The sequence below is a fragment of the Microcaecilia unicolor genome, chromosome 3 (assembly GCF_901765095.1).
Source record: "Microcaecilia unicolor chromosome 3, aMicUni1.1, whole genome shotgun sequence".
Lineage (NCBI taxonomy): Eukaryota > Metazoa > Chordata > Amphibia > Gymnophiona > Siphonopidae > Microcaecilia > Microcaecilia unicolor.
Window position 1 is genome coordinate 138,914,085 of NC_044033.1, and position 25,515 is coordinate 138,939,599.

The 25,515-nt window shown below is 39.9% G+C and overlaps 1 protein-coding gene across 1 annotated transcript in view; it reads right to left on the reverse strand.

Moving 5' to 3' along the window:
* The window catches only part of RYR2 (ryanodine receptor 2), a 908,577-nt gene that overhangs the window by 259,090 nt on the left and 623,972 nt on the right, over positions 1-25,515 (reverse strand). The window contains 2 exon segments of the mRNA XM_030194683.1: positions 10,023-10,157; positions 21,462-21,521. Of these exon segments, the coding sequence (XP_030050543.1) occupies positions 10,023-10,157; positions 21,462-21,521 (195 nt within the window).

Here is a 25,515-nt window from a genome sequence, read left to right on the forward strand (position 1 = left end):
AGACTCACGTCACATTATATTTAATACGGTAAAAAGATGGCTCCACTAGAAGATGTTGTTGAGATGAATGGAGCACACAAGAAGGAACATATGGAGTTAGTGTATGAGCCAAAAAAGAATGGGTTTCTGAACTTTTAATTTAAAAAAACGGAAGAATTTTATAAGTAATTCTACGTGTGATAATCAATGTGCACTTATAAGGAGTGTAGTTATGTGATCATATTTCTTTGATCCCTTAATTAGCCTAATAGAAGTATTTGAATGAGTTGAAACAACATAGATCTTTTTTCTGTAAACCTTTATATAATGAATTACAATAATCCAATTGAGAAAGAACAAGGGAATGAATTAGAATATTAAGGGCTGAGGAATTAATAAGTGCCTTAACAGAACATATCATATGTAGCTTGAAAAAACAATGATGAATTACAGAAGAAAGCTGAGGTTGAAAGTTGAAAGTATGTTCCAAAAGAATACCAAGAAGCTTTAGGGAAGGGACTAAACAAATCTTTATATTACAGAGCATCAGTGATGCAGCAAGTAATTGATCAGTTGTGTTCGAAAACAGTAAGGCCTTAGATTTTTCTGGGTTGAGTTTCATTTTATTTTCACTAAGCCAGTTGGTAGCTTGTTTAAATTTGTCATTAAGAATTTGTATTTCTTGATGATTAGATGGATTTTTATGGATATCATCAGCATATATAAAGCCCGTAAGTTATATAGATTGAAGAAAAGAAAGGAGTGGAGCCATATGCCACTTACGCATCCACCTTTCCCTATGTTGGTGCTCATTTGTGGAATAGATTACCTAAATCTGTAAAAACTACTCCCGATCATCTGACCTTCAGAAAAACCCTCAAGACCACCTTATTTGGAATAGCTTACGCAAATGTCTCGCCATTGCATCCATAACTACTGAACTGTAACTATCTTAATGACATCATCAACTCTATTACCCCTTCCCCTTCTCTGTAATTACTCACTGATCTCTCCTACTTCCATGTACTTGATTGTTTGTGCCAGATTGATGTATGCCTTATCAGACTGATGTAAGCCACATTGGGCCTGCCCGTGGTGGGAAAATGTGGGATATAAATGCTATAAATAAATAAATACATATATTGAATAGAGTTGGTACTAATATGGAGCCCTAAGGGACACCACATGTCAAGGGGTATGATCCAGAAAGTATATCCTGATAACATACTTGATATTCTTGAGAGGAAATTTGTGATATGAACCAGTCTAATAATGAGCCCATGAGATCAAATGCAGTTGAAGATCCAAAGAAAGTAAGAGTACAAAATGAGCTTGATCTAAGTGATAACAAACGTAAGTATTGACACCTAGTAAAGACGTTTCCATGCTATAAACCCAGTTTGATTAGGGTGAAGCATATTTGTTTTATAAATAAAGTCAGCTAATTGAGAGTGTACAAATCACCTCACTTATTGTTTCCATTTCCAGATCATTTATAAATATGTTAAATAGCACCAATCCCAGTACAGATCCCTGGGGCACTCCATGATTCACCTTCCTCCACTGAGAGGACTTAGTGCTTTATAATGGGGAGAGTGGTTCTGTTATAGTAGGTGATCATCTGGTATCCAGAGATCACCAGATGGTATTGTTTAATACTAAGATAGGTATGTTGAGGGTTTATTCAAAAGTAAAGCTCTAAACTTAAAAAAAAATAACTTTAATCAGATTTTATTTTAGTTACATTTGTACCCTGCACTTTCCCACTCATGGCAGGCTCAATGCGGCTTACTTGGGGCAATGGAGGGTTAAGTGACTTGCCCAGAGTCACAAGGAGCTGCCTGTGCCTGAAGTGGGAATTGAACTCAGTTCCTCAGGACCAAAGTCCACCACCCTAACTACTAGGCCACTCCTCTATACATCAATGAATTGCTTTCTGGATGGGAACATCTGGAAGAGCTGGAAAGCAATGGGCAAAACAAAAAGGAACTATTGTAAAGGTAACAGATCTTTTTCTAAGGAAAGTAAATAAAAGGGAGGCTGCTTTGATTCTAAATGTAATAGCTGAAAAGGTAAGGGAAAGAGGTTAGCCTTTATAAACTGCAAGAGATCATAGAAAGAGGAAGACAGGCAACAATATCTGGAAAAGCTAAGAGAAGCTGGTAGGAAAGCAAATATGCAAATATATAAAAAAATAAACAATATGATAACATGGAGGGACAAGACATTTTTTTAGATATGTTAGTGACGGAAAGAAGTGCAAAAGTGGCATTGTCAGACTCAAAAGTGAAGGGGAGGAATATGTAGAAACTGATAAAAAATAAGGCAGAACTGCTTAACAAATATTTCTGTTCTGTGTTCTCAGCTGAAGGGATGGAAGCAGGACTGCAGAAGACAAACACAAATAGGAATGGAGGGATGGTAGACCCTGGACAATTTTCAGAGGATTGTTTTCGTGTGGAGTTGGCTAAACTAAAGGAGGACAAAGCGATGGGGCCATCTACATCCAAGAGTACTGAAGGACTTAGGGAAGTTCTAGTGACTCAGCTAGCTGACCTTTTCAATGCTTCTTTAGAGTTAAGAGTGGTCTTGGAGGACTGGAGAAGAGCAGAAGTGGTCCCTCTCCACAAAAACAGAAATAAGGAACTACAGTGGAGGAGTAGCCTAGTGGTTAGTGCAGTGGACCTTGATCCTGGGGAACTGAGTTTAATTCCCACTGCAGCACCTTGTGACTCTGAGTAAGTCACTTAACCCTCCATTGCCCCTGGTTCAAATAAGTACCTGAATATACTATGTAAACCGCTTTGAATGTAGCTGCAAAAACCACAGAAAGGCAGTATATCAAGTCCCATTTCCCTTTCCCTTCCCTTCTGTGGTAAGTAAATTAATGGAAACACTTTTAAAACAGAGGATAGTAAAGTTTTTAGAATCCAATGGATTAGGACCTGAGGTAACATGGTTTCAATAGAGGCAAATCTGATTAATTTCTTTGACTGGATGACCAGAGAGTTGGAATAAGGGAGAGTACTAGGGAGTGAATTCTATATATGGTACCAAAAAAATCAGCGCCAAAAAAGCACTATTCTATAAGCCATGCTTAAAGTTAGGTGCATTTTATAGAATAGTACTTATGCCTGGGAATCACACCTAACTTTAGGTGTAAATGTATGTGCCTACAATAGGTGCATATCCCCATTATTCTATAACAATGCTCATTAATTTTAGGAATGCCCCCATTCTGCTCATATCCCTCCCATTTCCACGCCTCCTTTTTCAGATCACGTGTAAAACTTAGGTGTGGGATGTGCGTAAATTCTTTGAGACCCATTCCATAAACCCCAGAAACAGGTCACTGGACCGAAACTCTGATTTTGCATGTTGTGGGTGCTGGGTGTTCTACGCTGATTATGCATGTTGTGGGTATTGGGTGTTCTGCACCATCATTATGGTGAAGGTATCTGCAATAGCAGGTAAGTGGTTGCCATTCTTCATAAGTTTTGTATATATATAGATATAGATATAGATATAGATAGATAGATATAGATATATATAGATATAGATATAGATATATAGATATATATGCTATTGAATGTTTTCCCCTGAAAGCAGTATATATATGATGTGTGAGATTCATAATACAATTGTGGTTTTTTGCATAAATATAAGACAGGGAGGTAATCTGGTTTGGTCAAGTGAATGATTTTGTAATTTAGGCTGTGGAATTGGAATAGCTGGAGCTGTAGGAGGTCTAATAGCCTTCTCTAAGAAAACTTATGATGCCCTTCCACCCTTCTTCCTCTGTTTCCCTTTTGAGTTTTTTTTTTCATGTAAATATTTAGTTTGCTACATTTACATTACTCCTTCTTTTCAATTGAGAACCTTATGTGATAGCATGAGCAGGTGTGGGTCAAGGATCCTTCAGAAACACAGTCAAACCACAGGTTAAAAGTGAACATAAAGCTCTTTAATAGTGTGACCATCACCTCAGGAATAACACACCCAGTCCTTCCACTGCTAGACACCTTGTTTAAATCAAGATGGGCTTTTGTTTGTGTGGTGACTCTACAGGATGTGAAGAACACTAGTTTTGAGCATTTTTATTTTGGGTGACAAGGGTCACCAAAGGTGGCCCTTGCCCCAGAGCCTACTTTCAAATAGGGCTAGACACTTTGTGAAATAACACAAACCCCTGCAAAAAGACACCCAAAACCTATACTGAAAACTTACCACACCATAACAGCCCTAAACCTCCTATGAAAAGACAGTGCTATGAATATTACAGTGGGACCTAGAGAAGTGTTTCCCCTAGGTGGCCCTGGAGTACCCCCTTGCCATTCAAGTTTTTAGGCTATCCACAATGAATCTGCATGAAAAAGATTTGCATGTAATGGAGACAGTATATGCAAATCAATGTCATGCATATTTATTGTGGATATCCTGAAACCTGACTGGCAAGGGGGTGCTCCAGGACTGACCTAGAACACAAAACTTACCACACCATAACAGCCCTAACCCACCTATCAGAAGACAGTGCTATATGTAGTACACTGGGCTCTGGAGCACCAATATACCTACTATTGGGAAACTGGAACAATCTGCACTGTTACACATTCCTACACAGATACTACATGCTAGCAGAATCCTTCACCTCAGTCACACATGGACAGACCCTCATCTACTTAACATAAGAGTAGCCATACTAGGTCAGACCAATGGTCCATCTAGCCCAGTATCCTGTTTCCAATGTGGCCAACCCAGGTCACAATCACCTGGCAGAAACCCAAATTGTGACAACATTCCATGCTACCAATCTAATGCAGAATAGGGAGCCACAAAAAAAAACAACAAAAATAGAGACCCCCCCCCCTCCCCCTGCCCAAGGAAGCCAGACTCTAAACAGTGCAATACTGGTAAAAAAAAAAAAAAAAAAAAGAGACAGAAATGCATTTTCTCCTGTACTTTGCAAAATAAAAATAGAAAAAATGTACATGTTACAAGGCAGGTACATCTCCTTACAAAGTATTAAATAAAAATAATTTTTTCTACCTTTGTTGTCTGGGAATTTGACTGGTCCCAGTCTTTTTTTCCATGTTCCATAAGTCAGCCTTACAAATTCTTTTCCAGGTTGGCCTTTCCATTTCTTCTCTTGCCTCTTACTACTACTACTACTTATCATTTCTATAACGCAACCGGACGTACGCAGCGCTTCACACTTGAACATAGAGAGACAGTCCCTGCTCGATAGAGCTTACAATCTAATTATGACAGACAGACAGGACAAGTAAGGGATAAGGGTTAGGACAGACAGACAGGCCTCTTGTCTTCTTCTTTTCCTTCTCTACATCTGTCTCCAAGCGCACCATCCTTTTTTCCTCTGCACCACTATGTGTCCTGTCCAGCATCTCCCTTCTGTGTCCTCTGTCCCTATCCTACCCCCAAGTTCAGCATCTGCCCTTTCTGTGTCCCCATCTCCCCCCTTTTTCAGCACAATCCTACCTGGTCTCCTCATCTCCCCCTTTCTAGCATCTGCCATCCTAGTGTCCCCACCTCTCCCTTTTTCTAACATTGTCCTTTGTCCCCATCTTCCCAGCATTACCCCTGTTACCATCTTTCCCCTTTTCCAGCATTACCTCTTTGTCCCCATCTCACCCCCTTTTCACCATTGTCCCTATATCATCCTTCCAGTGGTGCCCCTCTGTGTCCCTATCTCCTCCTCCCCTTTTCAGTAGTGTCCCTATCTCATCCCCTTTCCAGTAGTGCCTTCTCTGTGTTCCTATCTCATCCTCCCCTTTCCAGTAGTGCCCCTCTGTCTCCCTATCTCCTCCCCCTTTCCAGTACTGCCTTCTCCGTGTCCCTATCTACTCCCCCCTTTCCAGTAGTGCCCTCTCTGTGTCCCTATCTCCTCCTCCCCTTTCCAGTAGTGCCCCCCTGTGTCCCTACCCCCCTCCTTTTCAGTACAGCCCCTATCTCTCCCCCTTTTCCATAGTGCCCTGTGTCCCCATTTCTTCTTTTTCTAGCATTGCCTCTTTGCGTTCCAATGTCCCTACCCTCTCCCTGTCCAGTACTGACTCTGTCCTTCTCCCTCCTTGTCTAGCATTTACTATATCCTTCTCTCTCCCCATGTTAACCTTCTTCCCCATCTCTTTCAGCACTCTCCATCCTCCTTAGGGCCACATAGCTCCCTGGTCTGCTCCCATGGTCCATCCTCTGGCAGCTCCAAGGAGGTTTTAATAGACAGGATACCAAGTGACGTCAAAATGTTAAAACCAATTAGGCCAGTCTCAGTTTCCCCTTCCCCGCACAGCTGTTATCGCCGTACTCTCAAAAAAAGCAAGCAAACCTGTGAGTGGCTGCATCTACGTTGTCACTCTTTATTATTGGTAGCATTTGTATTTAATCTCACTTATATTTTCAAACATGTCGATTTGTGCAGTATACGGATGTACACAGACGAAGTATAATAACAGAATAACTTTTCATAGGAAAAGTAGTAATTTGTTATAAATTGTAATCAGTGTGTCATTTGGAGGGGCTGGTTATAGGGACACTCTAGCATATGTTACATGTAAGCCACACTGAATCCGACTTTGCTTGGGATAATGTGTGATATAAATGTAAAAAAAAAAAAAATCCTTTATCCTCCACGTTTCAAGACGCTGTCTATCCTGACAGATAGTGATGGCACAAGGAAAGCAAGTTTTGTCCAGTGAAGACTAACTCAAAATAACTTGTTCCTTAGCTGGGCCCTAGTATTATCATATTAAAAATGCAACCATACCATGCCTTTGTGGCTATGTTCCATGTTAAACAATTAACTGGATTTTTGAAAGGATTATATAAACATAGGAAGCATGACTAGGGACACAAACATACACTTATTTATTCAATATCACAATTCCTCATGTACAGCCACAAAACAACTTTTTTAGGGTGGATAGTGTTCCTTTTATTATCGACCAGATAGAGATAAGAGTTTTCAGTTTTGGCACAGTATAAGTCATCATAAGAACAAAATATAAGAAAACAAATGGACTGCATTAGGGACTTACAGCCCATTTATATTTAAACAAAAGAGATCTGCATGAAACAAAATATTTAATTTTATTTTGACTTTTAAAACCGCTTGCCCCTGAAACATGTTCAAAACAGAATAATTCATTTGTGTATCTAAATGATAAACTTCTACAACACAGATGAAGATGTGATTCCCTGTGCCCCAGTGAAAGGAGAGTTTAATTCTACTTCCATTTAATTTCAGTATATTCTATCATCTTTATAACTAACATCAGGCTTTCCAAGGCAGATTACACAACAGTTAAGATGAACCCATGAGGAAACAGGATAGCCTCACTGAAATCTGGACATCTGTATAGAAGAACAGTGAAGAAAAATGAGCACAAACTAGAGTTTATAATTGTGGTTTCTACCAGCAACAATAATTTCAGACGCTATTTTAATGATATTCAACTTTTATCTCTTTACTCCTCCAGCTTTTAAGGCACTGTCTATCCAACTGAAACAGCTTTAGTATTGTTACATATGGACCAACAATAAAGAACGACAACATGTATATAGCAGATCATAAGTTTGCTTGTTTTGAACCGAATGGCAATAACGGCTGCCCGGGGGGGGGGGGGGTTGAAACAGATTATCCAAATAGGCTTCACCCTCTCTTCTGCCCGTTCTCGTCCGTGTGGTCACTTTTTACTTCCCTGAAGCCTTCCCCCTCCTGCATCGGCGAATCGATTCACAGTCAGCATTCTGCCAGCGTTGGGGCCTCACCTCAGGCCCGTCCTACCTACTCTAAGCAACTTCCTGTTTTCCGCAGAGGTGGGATGCGTCTGAGAGGCCACGACACTGGCAAAAGGCTGACTGTGAATCGCCAGTGCTGGAGGGAGAATGCTTCAGGGAAGTAAAAGTGACCACACGGATGGGAGAGCATGGCAGAAGAGTGAGGAAAAGATTAAAGACTCGGGAGGGAGGGGACAGCAAAAAATATATATATTGGCTTGAGGCGCATAGGCGCCATTTTTTTCTAAACAGCTGTTTAGGGGAGTGACCGCTCCCCCTGCGTCCCACCTAGCTACGCCTTTGGGTGGAGGTGATGCACCGGGGGGGAGGGGTGCACAGTGGCGATCCAACCCGACAGACAGCCAACATAGGAACGTCACTGATTTGTGGTCATCATTTTCCAGCTACATTTCAGTGGCAGTCTCATCTTCTGTTTAGTTTTTTGTTTGGTTTCATGTCTTGCTGTGTTGGTAGGAAGTGATTTACTAAGACTGTCATTGTTTTCATTGCTTTCTTTACTACTGTCACATTTTATCTTTAGCTAGGGGGTGACCACAGGAAGTGACCTGCCTCCATATGCCACCTGCCTCCATATTCTACTGTGCTATGAGCAAGAAAGGGCCTATGAATATATCACCCAAATGTTTCACAAGAACTTTGGAATGAAGGCGTTAAGAAAATCTGCAGGATGCAGATCCATTTCAGAATGATGGGGTGCATCACCAACAACAAAAATTAAATTACATGTAATTTGATTGCCTAAAGGGGATATTACAGAGAATATGTTGCCACATGATAACCAAATCTAACAAGCAATTGGAAAGGTATTATTATTTGTAGCCATTTCAAAATGACCAGACATCAAAGCAGGCTGTTGGAATCCTGTACAGGAAATTCATAACACCATCTCTGAATGACTGGAATGAGGCAAAAACAATTATGTGACATTTAAGACAACCATCCAGAAGAAGTTAAAGTTGTCAGCAACTGAAAACTCACAACCTAAAGAGCTATGTGAATGCAGAGTAGGCATGCAAAACAGATTGTACTGTATGTCTTGCACTTTTTATAGCTCTGGATTGGGGCTATTACCTAGACTAGTAAAAAGCACACAGCAGTTGTACTCTCAACTGCTCAAACAGAGTTATGTGGCAGCAGCCCAAATCTGCCAAGAGGCAATTTGGCTCTATCAACTATTCATGGACATCGGGTTATATATAACCGGTGATGCATAAAGGTTGCACAGAACAAAGAAAATGAACTCTCATGTCATGTACATCAAAGTGAACTACAACCTACTAAGACACTTATGGAACTAAGGTACTGTCCATTGGAGAAGAAAACTGTAGACATGCTGATGAATCTGCCATAATAGAAACATAGAAAAATGATGGCAGATAAAGCCATATGGCCTATCCTTGCCATCTACTAAGCCTTCCTGTTCCTTAGAGATCCTACGTACTTATCCCCTGCTTTCTTGAATTCAGATATATTATTCATCTTCATTACTTCAATAAAGAGGCTGTTCCATGAATTTGCCAGCTTTTCCATCAAGACATTTTTCCTTAGGTTACCCTGATTCTGTCCTCTTTCGCCTTTATCATGTTCCAGAGTTTCCTTTCAATAAACTTGATATAAAATGAAACCTGAAGAATAATCCTTCTGATTTCAAGAAGAGGTTTGGGGAAATGACAGGAAAAGACTGTTTCCACTTAGCAAAGGGTTAACCAACCAGTACCTCTGCAGCTTAACAGCCCAAGAGGGATAGGGAAGAGTTGCCTAGCAACCTGGTACATGTAAATTACTTACTATACCTGACCAGTAAACTAAGTATTTTCCTTTGTGCTATTCATTTCTCTTTAGCTTTCTCTAGTGCGATGCTACTATTAAGACGTTCTTGTTTTATCTTAATAACTTCCAGATCAAGACTGTATTTTATTTCTTCAAAGTGCTAGCACTGCTAATAACTATTGTAAGCATGCAATCCTCAGTGGCATCACAAGCCCAGATCCAGCTGAGCTGCTACAGTGCTACTGGAATCAATTACAAGCAATGTTTCCAGCACTGTAAGCAGGGAAGTCTTAGATTTAAAACAGATTCAGTTTCCAGAACCATAGTGGTCAGTAATATATTTTTTTAACTTTTACAGTAACGTTAAAAAAATGCAAGGTGATCACCCCATAAGTGCAGAGTCCATAATAAACTTCCTTGACTGTTCATAAGAAGACAGGCATTATAAAGAGATATCTGACCTGTTCCAGATGAAAAAGCACGTTAGCTATATCCAATACTCTTTCTATAATCTTCTCTGGGTCTGAGGTTTCTTCAGTCCTGTTTGGTAAATCTTTGTAAAGTGCCATATGCCACCTAATGGCAGGATCCGCTAACTGTGGAAGCAAATACAATTCCAAAGAAAACAGGTAAACTAAAGATGAAATGTTACATGTGCCAAACAGCGTACATCTTATTGATAGAAAATATAAATGGTAAATTACTATACAGAAGTAAAGCATTTGGGCACCCATGGAATCTTCTCTAATACTTTCAAAATTGACAAATTAATGACTAATTTTCTCAGTTATATAAAGCATCACAGTAATAGCTTACTACAACCAAAAATATCTAGGGCTAGATATTCAGAATGATTTAACCAGGTCTGTACTAATCATTTTAGCCCAAGTTCCTGGTTCTGTGCTGTAGTACAGTCTAAATCCTCGGAGGTTAGTGGATTTACCTTCTTTTACTCTGGAAAGTGCAGATCTCACTGCCAGAACTTTATGTGATAGCATAAGCAGGTGTGGGCTAAGGAGGTCTTATTATAAAGAGAAGCTCCTGCTGGTTAAATCACAGTGAGCAGGCCATCTCTAGGATTTTCAGCAGCACTTAGATGTATAATGCTACTAAAAATCTGGTGTGACTGCCTTGGCATTATCTGCTTATTCCTAAGGTGGTCAGGGGGGGAGGGGGAGAGGGCAGCGAAATTCATCTATTAACAAGTGCCCGGCCAGAGTTATAGCAGCAAAAATGTTGTTCTAATTTAATCGAGACACTTACTTGGGTGCCAATCTGAATATCATCATTAGCCACATAAGTTCTGGCAGCCAGCTATGACCTGGATATTGAATGCTGGAGCCCAGATTAGATCTGGCACTAAATATCCAGGTAAAATTCAGCTGGTAACAATCAGCACTTTTGAAAATGCTGGCTGAATATAGGAGGTTAGTAAATTAGGCGTAGATAATCAAACTTCCTGCATTAGGGCAATCCAGTAAAGTTTGCTGCAACAATGAAAGAAGTAAGCACATTTTTTTTATTATTATTACACCATAAAAAATACTTGTACAGATTGGGGGCTTTTCTGAGGGAAAAACTGATTTAATACACACTATCCTAAAAATTAACATGCATTAACTTGATTACCATGCACTAAACAATTTTAATGCACATTTTAAAAAATGTATATTAAAATAATGGAGAAATTAGCTGGTTGATACTTGAAGAACTGCAAGGCTACTGCTAGAGGTTGCGGCAGCCATTTTGAAGAGCAGGCTGTGCTGGACAGGAGCAAGTTGGTATTGTTTCTGCTCATTTCCCCCTAGACCACTAGGGATTCGCAAAGGTAGGCCCAGGGAGGCTATGGGGGTGGGGCTGAGGCCAGTTTAGATTTTCTTTGGGGGGGTGATCTTAAGGGAGGATTCTGAAGTACTAAGAGGTGGGAGGGGGACGAAAAAGGGGGGGGGGGCTGTTGGACATTATCAGCCACTATTCAGAGGTTGACCAGGCATCAACTGATATGCAGACCAGTGCTCAGATAGCCTTTTTTTCTGTCCTAATTTTATGGTTCTTTTACTAAAGGGTTGCCGAGTAGCAATGAGCTTGACGCACTGCAATCCAGCACTACCGACAGCTTTATGCAGGTGCCAGTGGTAGTGACACCCCCAGTGTATACCATTTCTGGTGCTCCTGGAATTTAGGTGTAACTTTTACCACCGAGTTAGCATGGGTGCACTTACCATCACCTCTATGGATGGCGGTAAAGGTAGGGTTACCATATGGCTCCAGAAAAAGGAGGGCGAATTGAGCCAGCCGGGTTTTACTTCCATTGCTTTCAATGGAAAGCAATTGCTTTCAATGGAAGTAATTGAGCCAGCCGGGTTTTACTTCCATTGCTTTCAAAGCAATGGAAGTAAAACCCGGCTGGCTCAATCCGTCCTCCTTTTTCTGGAGCCATATGGTAACCCTAGGTAAAGGCTCCCCTAGAAATGGCAGTGTGGCAAGAGTTTACTTACTACATGGCCATTTTTTGTGGGCTTTTTACCCACTGTGGTAAAAGGGTCCTCATCACGTGGCAGATCCACACACCGATGCTACCGCAAGGCCCCTTTTACTGCAGCTTGGTAAAGGGGCTTTTATGTGGTTGCCTAGACAGTTAGCAGACTGAATATCACTGCTAACTGGCTAGGTCGCCGCTCTGCCCAACCTCTGCCCCCAACGAGCTCCTAACCACACTGGTTATGGGATAACTGTTTAGCGGAAATATTCAGCAGTACTGTCTGGTTATGTGTCACTTAATATCGCCACTTAGCCTTAACCAAGCAATTTAAATAGCTAGTAGCCTTTCCTGGCCATTTAAATTACTTTGAATATCCACCCCTCAGTTCTAAATGCTAATTTTCTTTACTTGAGTCACACCTGACCAGTCCAGAACCTGTGGGTTATGTCTACCAACAGATGGAGACAGAGAAATAAAGAAGTTCTGTATGCTTCACACCATATGGGCAGATCAATACAGTAGAGTTGACCAAAAGCAATCAATGGTGTAATGTTGAATTTATTAAATGCTTTCAAAATGACTCGACACAAGATGTTTTTGGCTTGTAAGACCTGACTCAGGAGTCTATAAAATACATAAAACAAAATAAACATAAAAAATAATAAATAAAAAAGCCTAGGTACATCCCGGTCTTTTTCATTAAGGGCTGGTTCAGATAGAGAATCCCTACCGCTTTGGTCTTATGGCCTGGCTCTTCAGAGGGCGCGTTTGAGATAAAAGGGCTATTCGGATGTAGCAATAGCAATCTTGTTGCAGGCTTACAAGTGATCTTCCTTAACGGAGTATGCCCGTGTTTGGCGCACCTTTGTTGTGTTGTGTGAGGCTCACACTCGGTCAACTTTTCAGGCATTGGTGGCTCAACGTTTGGCTTTTTTGTAAGACAGTTTGCAGAAAGGGTTAGCCTATAATTCTCTTTGAGTACAGGTTGCAGCCCTGGCCTATTTTCGGGGCTGAGTGTCGAGTACTTCCTTGGCTGCTCATTTGGATGTGGTGAGCTTCTTGTGATGTGTGCTTCATATGCATTCCCCTTTGCTTTGGTCCTGTCCAGCATGGAACCTAAATTTAGCCCTTAGGGTGTTGCAAGGGGCACCTTTAGAGTCTTTATGTAAGGCTTTTGATAAGAATCTCACCTTAAAAGCAGTGTTTTTGGTGGCTATGGTGTCTGCAGATAGGGTCTCGGAGAGTCAAGCCCTGTCGTGTCATGATACTTTTTTGCAATTTTTGGAATCTGGGGTGACTTTGAGGACTGTTACCTCCTTTTTGTCAAAGATCATCTTCCTTTTCATCTTAATCAGCCTCTTTTTCTTCCTACCTTTCGGGTGGAGGATTACCCTGCGGATTTCGGGAAGCTTTGATTTTTGGATGTGTGTTGAGTACTTCACTACTTACAGATGTCTAATGAGTTTCGGTTGACAGACCACTATTTGTTCTCCTTTTGGGTCCCCGCTTCAAAATCAACTATCGCTAGATGGATCAAAGATATGATTTCCTCAGTGTACCTTTTGTGTGGCCAGGTAGCGCCGGAGGCGTTACATGCCCATTCTACTAGGTTATAATCGGCTCTGTGGGCGGATATCTCAGTTCTATCTCTGGATGAGATCTGTTGGGCAGCCTCGTTGTACACTTTTTTGAGACATTATAAAGTGGATGTGGCTGCCAGGTCAGATGCTTCTCTTGGAGCGGCGGTATTGGTTCGGGGGGCAATGGGTTCCCTCCCCTGCTAGGAACTGCTTTGGTACATCCCACCAGTTCATGGATTCATCTGCTGCTTGTGCTAAGGAAGGTACAATTATGTCTTACCTGATAATTTTCTTTCCTTTAGCCGCAGCAGATGAATCCAGGATCCCTCCCTTGTTTTCCATCGTGATTCTTTCTTCACTGTGTTTGTTTTGTTCCTTTCTGCTTAGATAAATACGATCTAATATGAACATGGAGAAATGAGCACAGTCTTCAAAGTTAAGCAAAGGAACCTGAGATTCACCTTGTTATAAATTATAGTTCTATTAAGACTGTTGTGGTTTTTCGTTGGTGAGGAAAGTTTCTGGTTTGTTGCCAGGTTCTGCTTTGTGATGAGACATATACTGGCTAATGGAGGGGCTGGTCATCCAGCATCACTCAATTCAGTTAGTAATCAGTTCATGGATTCTTCTGCTGCCTGTGCTAAGGAAGGTAATCTATTTTACAAACAAAAAAGGGCAGGGAGGAAGGGAGTGAAAGAAAAACAAGACATAGGTGGAACTGCTGCAGAAGGGCAACTATGGTGTTCATTAACTTCAAATAATATTGGTGTATGTTAGAAAGAAAGACTTGGGAGAAACAGTAGTTTTTTTAACACAGCCTTAAATTTGTTAAATGAGGGTTCTGATAAGAGCTCTAATGGGAAGGAATTCCAAAGTTATGGGCAATCAACTCTTAAGCTGGACGATCGAGATGAGAACAACCAATTTTTTCAGAAATGTAGGGTAATGAGCAAATGTTGATTGGAAGAACAAAGGGCATGTGGAGGAGTATATGGAGTAGATATATTACATAACAGTACTGTATTCTGTAGTTGCCCCCTCATCAATATGAGTGCATTTGTGTTGGTGCAAATTTGGTATCTCTTTCTACAGAAATAATCTGAATAATTTTGGATTCTGAATGCAGTAGAAGTACCGTAATTAACACCTTTGTTCTTCCTCTGAATTGTATATAATGTATAATGTAATGAGAACAATAAGTTTCCTGTGTAGCTAGAATTCCATATGAAACTTGCATTGTAATGCAGTAGCATAGCAGCTGATAGTGACCAACATGGTCCAGAATCCTCAGTCCTTTGAAATACTTCTTGAATATTCCATATGATGACAGTGGCTATTCAGCACAACCTAAATATCACAAGATATTCAGAAAGCTAACAACATATCCAGTTCCAAGGAGGGAGATTTTAGGCAAGTCATGGATTTTTGACAACTCCAACGACGTGTTCTGGTACATGGAGTGCTGATTCAAATGGGTAGAGCCAGGGAGTACAAATACTAGCATGCACTGAGATACATGTTCAAATCTCTTTCCTGGAACTGGATAACTTGGCAGTTCAGTTTTTACCTTACAGAGCCCAGATGGCTGGTAAACCAAGCCTATAATTTCTCAATGTGCTCTGTGAAACTGTTGTTAGATGCATACATTTAAAATATTTAAATAATTTACAGTGGTGGAAATAAGTATTTGATCCCTTGCTGATTTTGTAAGTTTGCCCACTGACAAAGACATGAGCAGCCCATAATTGAAGGGTAGGTTATTGGTAACAGTGAGAGATAGCACATCACAAATTAAATCCGGAAAATCACATTGTGGAAAGTATATGAATTTATTTGCATTCTGCAGAGGGAAATAAGTATTTGATCCCTCTGGCAAACAAGACCTAATACTTGGTGGCAAAACCCTTGTTGGCAAGCACAGCGGTCAGACGTCTTCTGTAGTTGATGATGAGGTTTGCACACATGTCAGGAGGAATTTTGGTCCACTCCTCTTTGCAGATCATCTCTAAATCATTAAGAGTTCTGGGCTGTCGCTTGGCAACTCGCAGCTTCAGCTCCCTCCATAAGTTTTCAATGGGATTAAGGTCTGGTGACTGGCTAGGCCACTCCATGACCCTAATGTGCTTCTTCCTGAGCCACTCCTTTGTTGCCTTGGCTGTATGTTTTGGGTCATTGTCGTGCTGGAAGACCCAGCCACGACCCATTTTTAAGGCCCTGGCGGAGGGAAGGAGGTTGTCACTCAGAATTGTACGGTACATGGCCCCATCCATTCTCCCATTGATGCGGTGAAGTAGTCCTGTGCCCTTAGCAGAGAAACACCCCCAAAACATAACATTTCCACCTCCATGCTTGACAGTGGGGACGGTGTTCTTTGGGTCATAGGCAGCATTTCTCTTTCTCCAAACACGGCGAGTTGAGTTCATGCCAAAGAGCTCAATTTTTGTCTCATCTGACCACAGCACCTTCTCCCAATCACTCTCGGCATCATCCAGGTGTTCACTGGCAAACTTCAGACGGGCCGTCACATGTGCCTTCCGGAGCAGGGGGACCTTGCGGGCACTGCAGGATTGCAATCCGTTATGTCGTAATGTGTTACCAATGGTTTTCGTGGTGACAGTGGTCCCAGCTGCCTTGAGATCATTGATAAGTTCCCCCCTTGTAGTTGTAGGCTGATTTCTAACCTTCCTCATGATCAAGGATACCCCACGAGGTGAGATTTTGCGTGGAGCCCCAGATCTTTGTCGATTGACAGTCATTTTGTACTTCTTCCATTTTCTTACTATGGCACCAACAGTTGTCTCCTTCTCGCCCAGCGTCTTACTGATGGTTTTGTAGCCCATTCCAGCCTTGTGCAGGTGTATGATCTTGTCCCTGACATCCTTAGACAGCTCCTTGCTCTTGGCCATTTTGTAGAGGTTAGAGTCTGACTGATTCACTGAGTCTGTGGACAGGTGTCTTTCATACAGGTGACCATTGCCGACAGCTGTCTGTCATGCAGGTAACGAGTTGATTTGGAGCATCTACCTGGTCTGTAGGGGCCAGATCTCTTACTGGTTGGTGGGGGATCAAATACTTATTTCCCTCTGCAGAATGCAAATAAATTCATATACTTTCCACAATGTGATTTTCCGGATTTAATTTGTGATGTGCTATCTCTCACTGTTACCAATAACCTACCCTTCAATTATGGGCTGCTCATGTCTTTGTCAGTGGGCAAACTTACAAAATCAGCAAGGGATCAAATACTTATTTCCACCACTGTATATTATAATAATTACTGGTACCACTGTTGCTAGACAATGCCCTTCACCTCTCATTCTGTCCCTAGGAGGGCAAAGTTTAGATTTTATTAATATACCAAGCTGTCAATTTTTTTTCTAGAATGTTCTCTGAAGAACTCAACATACGGAAAAATTCATTAATCTGAGTGGGAGGAAGATGCCTGGATAAAAGCACAAGATGAAGTAAAGTTGTTATTAAGTACCTTTATTGTAAAGCAGTGATGCGAGATGTGATGCAAACATCTTAATGGGGGCACTAGCAATGTAACCTTGATGCAATGAACTGGAAATTAAACAAACTGAAAAATGCTCAGAATGAGTAGATAGTGTAGTGTGCCAGTAGCTACTCTGAAATGAAAATATTTGCAGCATAGCAAGGCAAGGCACAGATTGCAAATGTGTGCATGGATTTTCTCCTAATATTCTGTTATTCTGCAGATACAGAATTAATTATTGTTACAAAGTGTGATCACTGCCACGGAATTTCTCTTTTTGAGCAACCTGTATACCAAATGACTTTCCAAATACAAGCTCTTAGAGACAAACATTCAAAGTCTTAGCACTGAAGAAAAGACTTCAGCAAAATAGATCAATCCTGATGCTCTTAAAGAGGTGAGAAAATATGCTTACCATATATAAAAGAACTGAGGCTGTGAACAGTAGTGCACCAAAATGCCTGAAAAATGGTTGAGGCAGGCCAAAAGAGAATATAAAATTAAGCATGCTTTAGCATGTGAATTCAGTATTAGCACTGAATGCATAACACTGTTTGAATTTGAGCTGCTTAAGCCAGCCTGCTATTCTAGGCAATTTGCATATAAATGATATGTTGAGCAATCATCAGTACACTCATAAGAAAGACCACATTTAAAGGGGATTTTTTGTGGCTTGACATCATTATATATAAATATCTGAGTGACTGTGATAATGAGATTTTAATTATCCTATTAGTCTTCTTCCATATAGAATGATTTTCCACAATTTAAGTGACAATGGATATACTTTACATCATAAACATGCTAGAGAATAGCCGTAGAATTTGCAAATCTCGCCCAGATGCCTTAGGTGGCTGCAGAAAACTAAGAGGTATGAGGAAGGGGGGGGGGCAGGTTTAATAGTTTAGAACATTTGATATACCATGTTAATTTGTAATACAAAGTCAGAGTGGTTTACAATAAAATTCAATAAAACAGAAAAGAACAGCATAAAGTTTAGGATAGGTTCAAACACAGTACGCACATCCAATCTCCCATCATTCCTCAACTCATCCACACCTGCAGGTTATCTAACCAGCTCACAACAATCAAGCTGCTTGGCTCAAACATTTTGAAAAAAAAAAGATTATGTTTTTAATTTTACTTTAAACTGTTTATATGACTTTTCCTCACGATTCTCCATAGGGAGTTGGTTCCACAATAATGGAGCATACTAATAAAACCCACACTCCCTAGTTGATGATAAATGTGCTTGAGCCAAACCTGAAAGAACTAACAATGAAGCATCCTTAGATCACAAAGCCCTAGTAGGAACATACCGCTTAAGCAAAATGATATGCAATGGTTAATTCCTTAATCCAAGGTCTATATTCAACTGGTAGCCAATGATAATTAGCATAAAAAGGGATCACATGGCCTCTCATTGTCAAACCTCCTAAAAACCTAATCCCTGGAATCTGAACTGTTTGCAAATGCTTTAATAAATAGTGGAACATACCCAGAAACATGCAATATTGCTTCTTCAAAATAAGTATAATGAAAAATTCCAACAGGAGAGACAATGTAATATCAAAGTTCAAAAAACAGTCAATCCTACATCAGAATAATAATACAAATAATAAGATCGGATGTGTTGGAATATATGCCTCCACCAAAAATATGGCTGGAGATTTTCTGTTTTATGTACTGCTTGAAAAGAGAGTTCAGTGTAGGCTGTACATACAGCTGAGCATAATTTTCAGGGAGTCTAGCCGCTAAAAAATGGCTCACTTCTAAGCTCTATACATCACATGGTACTCTCTTAATTCAAGCCCCCTATATTGGTGCGAATGAAAATGTAATTAAATTATGTAATATCTCACAGCTATAAATCCGGTTTGCAATAGAAAATATTTTTATATGTATTTGTTTATATTCCAAAACATCTGATTCAAAATTAGACCCCCCCCCCCCCCCCCCCCCAAACAAAGAAGAAAAAATGTGGGGCCGTCTCCCTCCCGGAATTGCAAAATTTGGTCTTCCTTCATTCAAAAAACCAAACTAACCAAACCAAACTAACAAATATACTATATACTAAGCACTGGAAAGTTTGAAAAAGGCCAGAAGCAAAACTTAACTTTCCAATTAGTTGTGATTTCCACTGTCCGTTCCTCGAATTGGAAGAGAAGAGGGCTATCAGTCTGAAGGATTATTAATGCTTTTGCAATGGTCATGAAGTCATGAAGTGACAATGGTAGAATTATGGTACACAGAGGAAGTTGTTTTCTGATCAGTACTCAATCATATGTCAAACTGCTACATTTGGATGATTCATTCTCTGGGAGGACAGTTCATAAATCATTGAATAAATATAAATAAATATATAGTAGCAGTTAAGATTAATTTCAAGCTTATCAAGTCGATTTTGGGTTCATTTATCAGTTTGTTTTTTTTCCAAAGGCCCATTATGACAGACAGCCTTTGAGAAATCAGAACTCTTCTGATGGGTTTATACTTAAACCTGAAGGCACTGTTTTCGGAAAACAATAGGACAGAAATATTTTACTGAAAAAGACTTCCAGTGAACAGAACTTCATACATGTGCAGCATATCCTTTTCAAATGTCAACTGATATATGAAATCTGTACATTTATTTAGAAAAGGAAAGTCATTTCTCTTCAATATTAGCAGTTGAGTGCACCTCCTGTTTATTTGGGATAGGCAGCCTGAAAATTTTGAAGATAGATATTCAGCTAGAAGTGGACAGCAATTTTTTGGTCACCACTGGCTTTACCCCTGGATATTCAATGACGGGTCATGGCTGGGCACCAGCATTCCGGGCATACGTGGCCAGTTAAAACGTATGCGGTTAATTGCAATATTCAGCAATTAACCCCATAAGGTGGCCCACATAAAGATAGGACTGTGTTCTATGTGGTTAAGCACTGAACATCGGCACTTAACCACATAAGTGCCGACCCCACCCCCAGACTGCACACAAAATAGCCAGTTTTAGCTCAGTCGCTAACTGAACATATTCAACGACACTATCTGGTCTCTCCTGGCAGTTCAAATTGCTTTGAATATCAACCTCTTTGTGTCTTTTTTTTCCCAGAACGAATGTCATTACAAATGTGCACTCTTCTTACAGAGTGTGTACTATGTGCAAAGAAGGAACACTGTAACCTAATCTGGCATTTATTAACCACTAATTCCTCCATTGGTTCAAAGCAGTGTATAAAAGAAGACATTATCTACAATAAACAATAGAGATACACAGAATATGTTACAGCATACATCTAAAATACAAAAAAACTATTAAACTGAACTTATACAGGTTACACAGATTACACAATGCAGCTACAAAGTGCACATCTATTAAACTGTACTTGTAACCAAATATTCATTAAATAAGAAAGTTTCAAGGTTCTTGCAAAATAATTTATAGGAAATTTCAGCTCTTAAATTTGATGGGAAAGAATTCCAAAAGAAAGCTGACTGTTAAGAATAAGATCGTTCATGGTTCCTTTTAGATGTCACATGTTGAATAGATGGATACAAAACAACATTTATGCTGCATTTTTTTTTTTTGGGGGGGGGGGTGAGAATTGGCTTGGCTGGCATGGAGCTACGAAATCTGTGCCACTGGTCCTGGGGTGCAGGGCATCCATAAAAGTTTGCCGAGGTACCTATAGGTGGTTAAAGTGGTCCTGCTCACTCTTTGAGTATGCACTATTATCAGCGAACAACTTTTGTATCATTTATAAATTTATTATATAATTTTATTCATATCGAGTCGATGGAGTATACAAATATTCAAATTATACAAAAGATAAAAGGTGGAAAAGGAACTCCGGTAGTTGATAGGAAAGAACAATCATACAACTACAAGAATAAAACAATAATCTCATGGTTGTACCAAACGCCAGCCCTCTTGCATGCAGACGGAAAAAAAAAGTCTCAGTTACCAAATGCTAAGCAGAAAATATGAGTCTTTAGCAATATCTGAAAAAGAAAATACGATGTCTCAAAATGGAGACAATGAGAAAGAGAGTTCCAAAGAGCAGGTGCCAGACAGTAGAAGGCACTAGAACACGTCAACTCCCATCTTGTCTTGGATGGATGTGGAATAACTAGTCTATTGTCATGAAAACACATCCCTAGTGTATATTTACATTGGCATGACTTTGGATAATTTAGAACACATCAGCTGGCCCATATTGGTAAGACAGATCTGTACAATAGTGCCAGTTTTCATTTAAAGCAACACTTCTACCTTTTGAAGAGGCAAAAACAGCATAATTTATTTTATTGGCCATTTTTTTCATATCAATACACTTTTTAACACACTAACTTGGCTTACCTTTCCCTGTAGATGAAGATTACTGCGAATAACTTCACGGACTTCATCCTCTGTATCTTTCTGTTAAGCAAAATATAGTATTGAAGCAAAAACATTCAGCAGATGAGATATCTTTGCATGATGAAAGCTGGGAATCAACAATGTGTACGTTTGATTCTTACTTCAATCACAACCCAGCTTATATTCAGCACTATTTAACTGGCCAGGAATGGTTCCTTAGCAGTCAAATAGCACTTAACCAGCTAAAGGGATCTTTTACTAAGGCACGCTAGCATTTTTAGCGTGCGCTAAATGCTAGAGATGCACATAGGAATAAATTGGCTTCTCTAGTATTTAGTGTATGCCTATTTTTAGCGCACGCTAAAAATGCTAGGGCACCTTAGTAAAAGACCCCCTAAGTGCTAATATTTAGCCGGTTATCTTTGCTGAATATTAGCACTTACCCCTAGATTTTATATAGTGTGCCTAAAGATCTGCGCTGAAATCTGCACGGATTCTATAACAATATTTGTAACTTAACAAGCTAATCAGTGCTGATAACAGCACTTAACAAGCAATAATGAGCAGTAATTGGAACTGATTAGAACTTAGGCCTACAACTCGCTAAGCATATTCTGTAACAATGTGCACGGAACTTCTAATACATGCTGGGCAAAAAGGGGCGTGGTTATAGGCAGAGAAATGGGCATTTCGTGGGTATTCCAACATTTACACACCTAGTTATAGAATATGGCCCAGTGTGCCTAAATCTAAGCACTGGGATTTATGCCATGTTTTTGTTGGTATAAATGGATGCGCCTAGATTTAGGTGCTGAAATATCAACTAAGCATATTCTATAATCGACGCCCAAATATAGGCACTGATTATACAATATGCTTAGTCGGCACTTATTTCATTGCCAATTTTTTAGGTGCCATATATATAGAAACTCCCCCTTAGCAGCTAACTGGCTATATCGTGAGATATAACCAGCTAGCCACAAATATTCAGCTCATTACTGGCTGAATTTGGTAGCCAAATTGGGCCACTCAAATAGCAGGCCTATCTTTGGCCATTATAAACTTAACAGGCCAAAGCTGAATATTGACTTGGCTGGTTAAGTTGAAACCGGCCAAAACAAATACCAGATATTCAAGGCCAGTCACCGAAAATGGCCCAGCATTGAATATATGGGCTCAGCACTGATCATGGGATTTAGCCGGCCTGTCTCCTGCAGTCTGAATATCAGCTGGACAGACTCTAGTTGACCTTTGTCTTGATTTCTCTGTAACTTTTTCAATTTGAGTGCCTGAGTCTGGTTAACAATTTTAAAATTACCATCCCTCATCAAATGTTACTATATTTTATATTGAAAATCACTATGATACAGTCCTTAATATAACATGATGGCAAAAATTGCCAAATTGTATTACTCTTAGGTACAAGATGTTACACAACAGATGCTGCTATCTGTAAATGATGACTACTTTTCTATAAAGGGTTATGTGAATATGAACACTGAGGTAAATCTGCTAACTAACACTAGTGTGCTTTTGTAAACAGGGCCCATAAATTTTAGTCCACACAAGCCCACTTGAGTTTTAAACACTCTGGAGACAGTTTTATAAAGTCATTCCCACACGTATCTGGTCAATGATTTCTTATATAAAGTACTAAAGGGCATGGAAGAATGCACCATGATATGATGGTCTATGCCTTCTGGTAGGAAATACATATCATTGCTTTTAATGGTATGTCACATGGACTTTGATGCATTAACGCTCAGGAGGAAAATTATCGACACGGGCTACCATTAAGGCATGTTATTGTACAGTTAGCTCATTATTAGTACTAGGTTTCGTTACATAAAATAGCAAAGTTGGTGGTAAAATAACATATCTTAAAGGTAGCCTACATTGAGAACTTCATCCTTAGTGCTGTCTAGTCCTCTTAATTACTGCGATATTGTCAGATGAGAATAATCATGCCACACTATTTCCTTTTTTATCTACATAGTCCGAATACATTTATACATAAAGTGAAATACTGCTAAATAAATAGAGGCCAATATTCAGTAGGTTTATACTTCTAATTTTGAGGATTAGGTTCCAGTTGGCCACCTTGAAAATTTGCAAGGGCTGAGTACCTATATTTATGCTCAAAATTTCACTAAACTCCTAAATTAAGGATCCTAAAATGTGGACAGCAACAGAGTCATATTTAGGGCAAGAATAAAAGTTAGGAGCTTGGCAGTTGTTTTCAGCACTAACCCCATAATTCTGTAAAAGTCGCCAAAATTGCATACATAATTTGGGTGTGCGCCCTATTTGTGTGCCCAATTTAGCTAAATTACAAGCTAATTAGCACCAATAATTGGTATGTTAACAAGCAATTATTGATGAAAATTATTTGAATTTTATGTACATGATCTGCGCCTAAATTATACACACGATTTGAAAAAGGGGATTCAGAAATGGGAAGGGCAGCATGGGTGGAATGAGGCATTCCTAAAATTAATGCACATTGTTGTAGAATAATGGGGATAATGTGCCCAATAGAGATGCATACATTTACACCACATTTCAGTTGGTGTAAATGGCTGCACCTAAAGTTAAGCGCTATTCTATAAACTACGCCTAACTTTAAGCATGGCTTATGGAATAGCACTTTTTTCAGCAATGATTTTTTGGCACCATATATAGAGCCTAGACAAGTGCTTAAATTAGGCCTTTAAGCTAGGCACATGAATGATGGCTCTAAATTTTGACATACGAAGGGCAGTTCTATAATCTAGACACCTGCATTTATGTGCCTCTTGTGCATTTATATGCTTAGAATACCAGCACTTATGCGTTTAATTGTACACTTACCTGCAAAATGGCTAGCAAGGAATCTAAATACTATTCTGTAATGGTGCATCTGACTTGCATAGCCAGTAAATGCAAGAGGGTGTAATGGGAGCAGAGCATGGGCTGGACATGTGTGGGGCTAACACTAACGCAAGTAACTTTACTATTGGCTTTTAGGGCTGTCATAAGTACATACATAAGTATTGCCATACTGGGAAAGACCAAAGGTCCATCAAGCCTAGCATCCTGTTTCCAACATTGGCCAATCCAGGTCACAGATACCTGGCAAGATCCCAAAAAAGTACAAAACATTTTATACTGCTTATCACAGAAATAGTGGATTTTCCCCAAGTCCTTTTAATAATGGTCTATGGACTTTTCCTTAAGGAAGCCATCCAGACCTTTTTTAAACTCCACTAAGCTAACCGCCTTTACCACATTCTCTGTCAACGAATTCCAGAGTTTAATTACACGTTGAGTGAAGAAACTTTTTCTCCGATTCGTTTTAAATTTACTACATTGTAGCTTCACCGCATCCCCCCTAGTCCTAGTATTTTTGGAAAGTGTAAGCTGACACTTCACATCTACCCATTCAACTCCACTCATTATTTTATAGACCTCTATTATATCTCCCCTCAGCTGCCTTTTCTCCAAGCTGAAGAGCCCTAGCCGCTTTAGCCTTTCCTCATAGTAAAGTCGTCCCATCCCCTTTAGCATGGTTTACAAAATATGTCTAAGCATGTTTTTGATCGGTGCCAATGTTTTAGGCACCATATCTAGGGCCTGTTTACTAAGCCACACTACAGGCACATTAGTGGTTTTAGCGTGCGCTGTGTAGGTGTCCACAATATTCCTATGGGCGCCTACACAGTTAGAACGCCCTAATTTTGTGCACGCGCTAAAAATGCTAGCACACCTTAGTAAACAGAGCCCGTAAAAAGTAGCCCTTCACGGTTGACAAGGAACTCAAGATAAAACTCTGGTATACTTTTTCAAAGGCTTACAAAAACTTTAGGACCTTATCACCATGTCATAAAAATCATTAGCTAAACATACCAGCAATATTTTAACTTAAGTAGCATCGAGACAGGGTACCAAGCAACTACGGTGGAGAATCACATTGATTTGAATACAATTGTTGTGGACAACGGTAGAAGATTAAAGGAGTTGAGGAACTGTTACAACTAGGAAGGACAGTATCACTACATTTGAATGCGTGAGAACT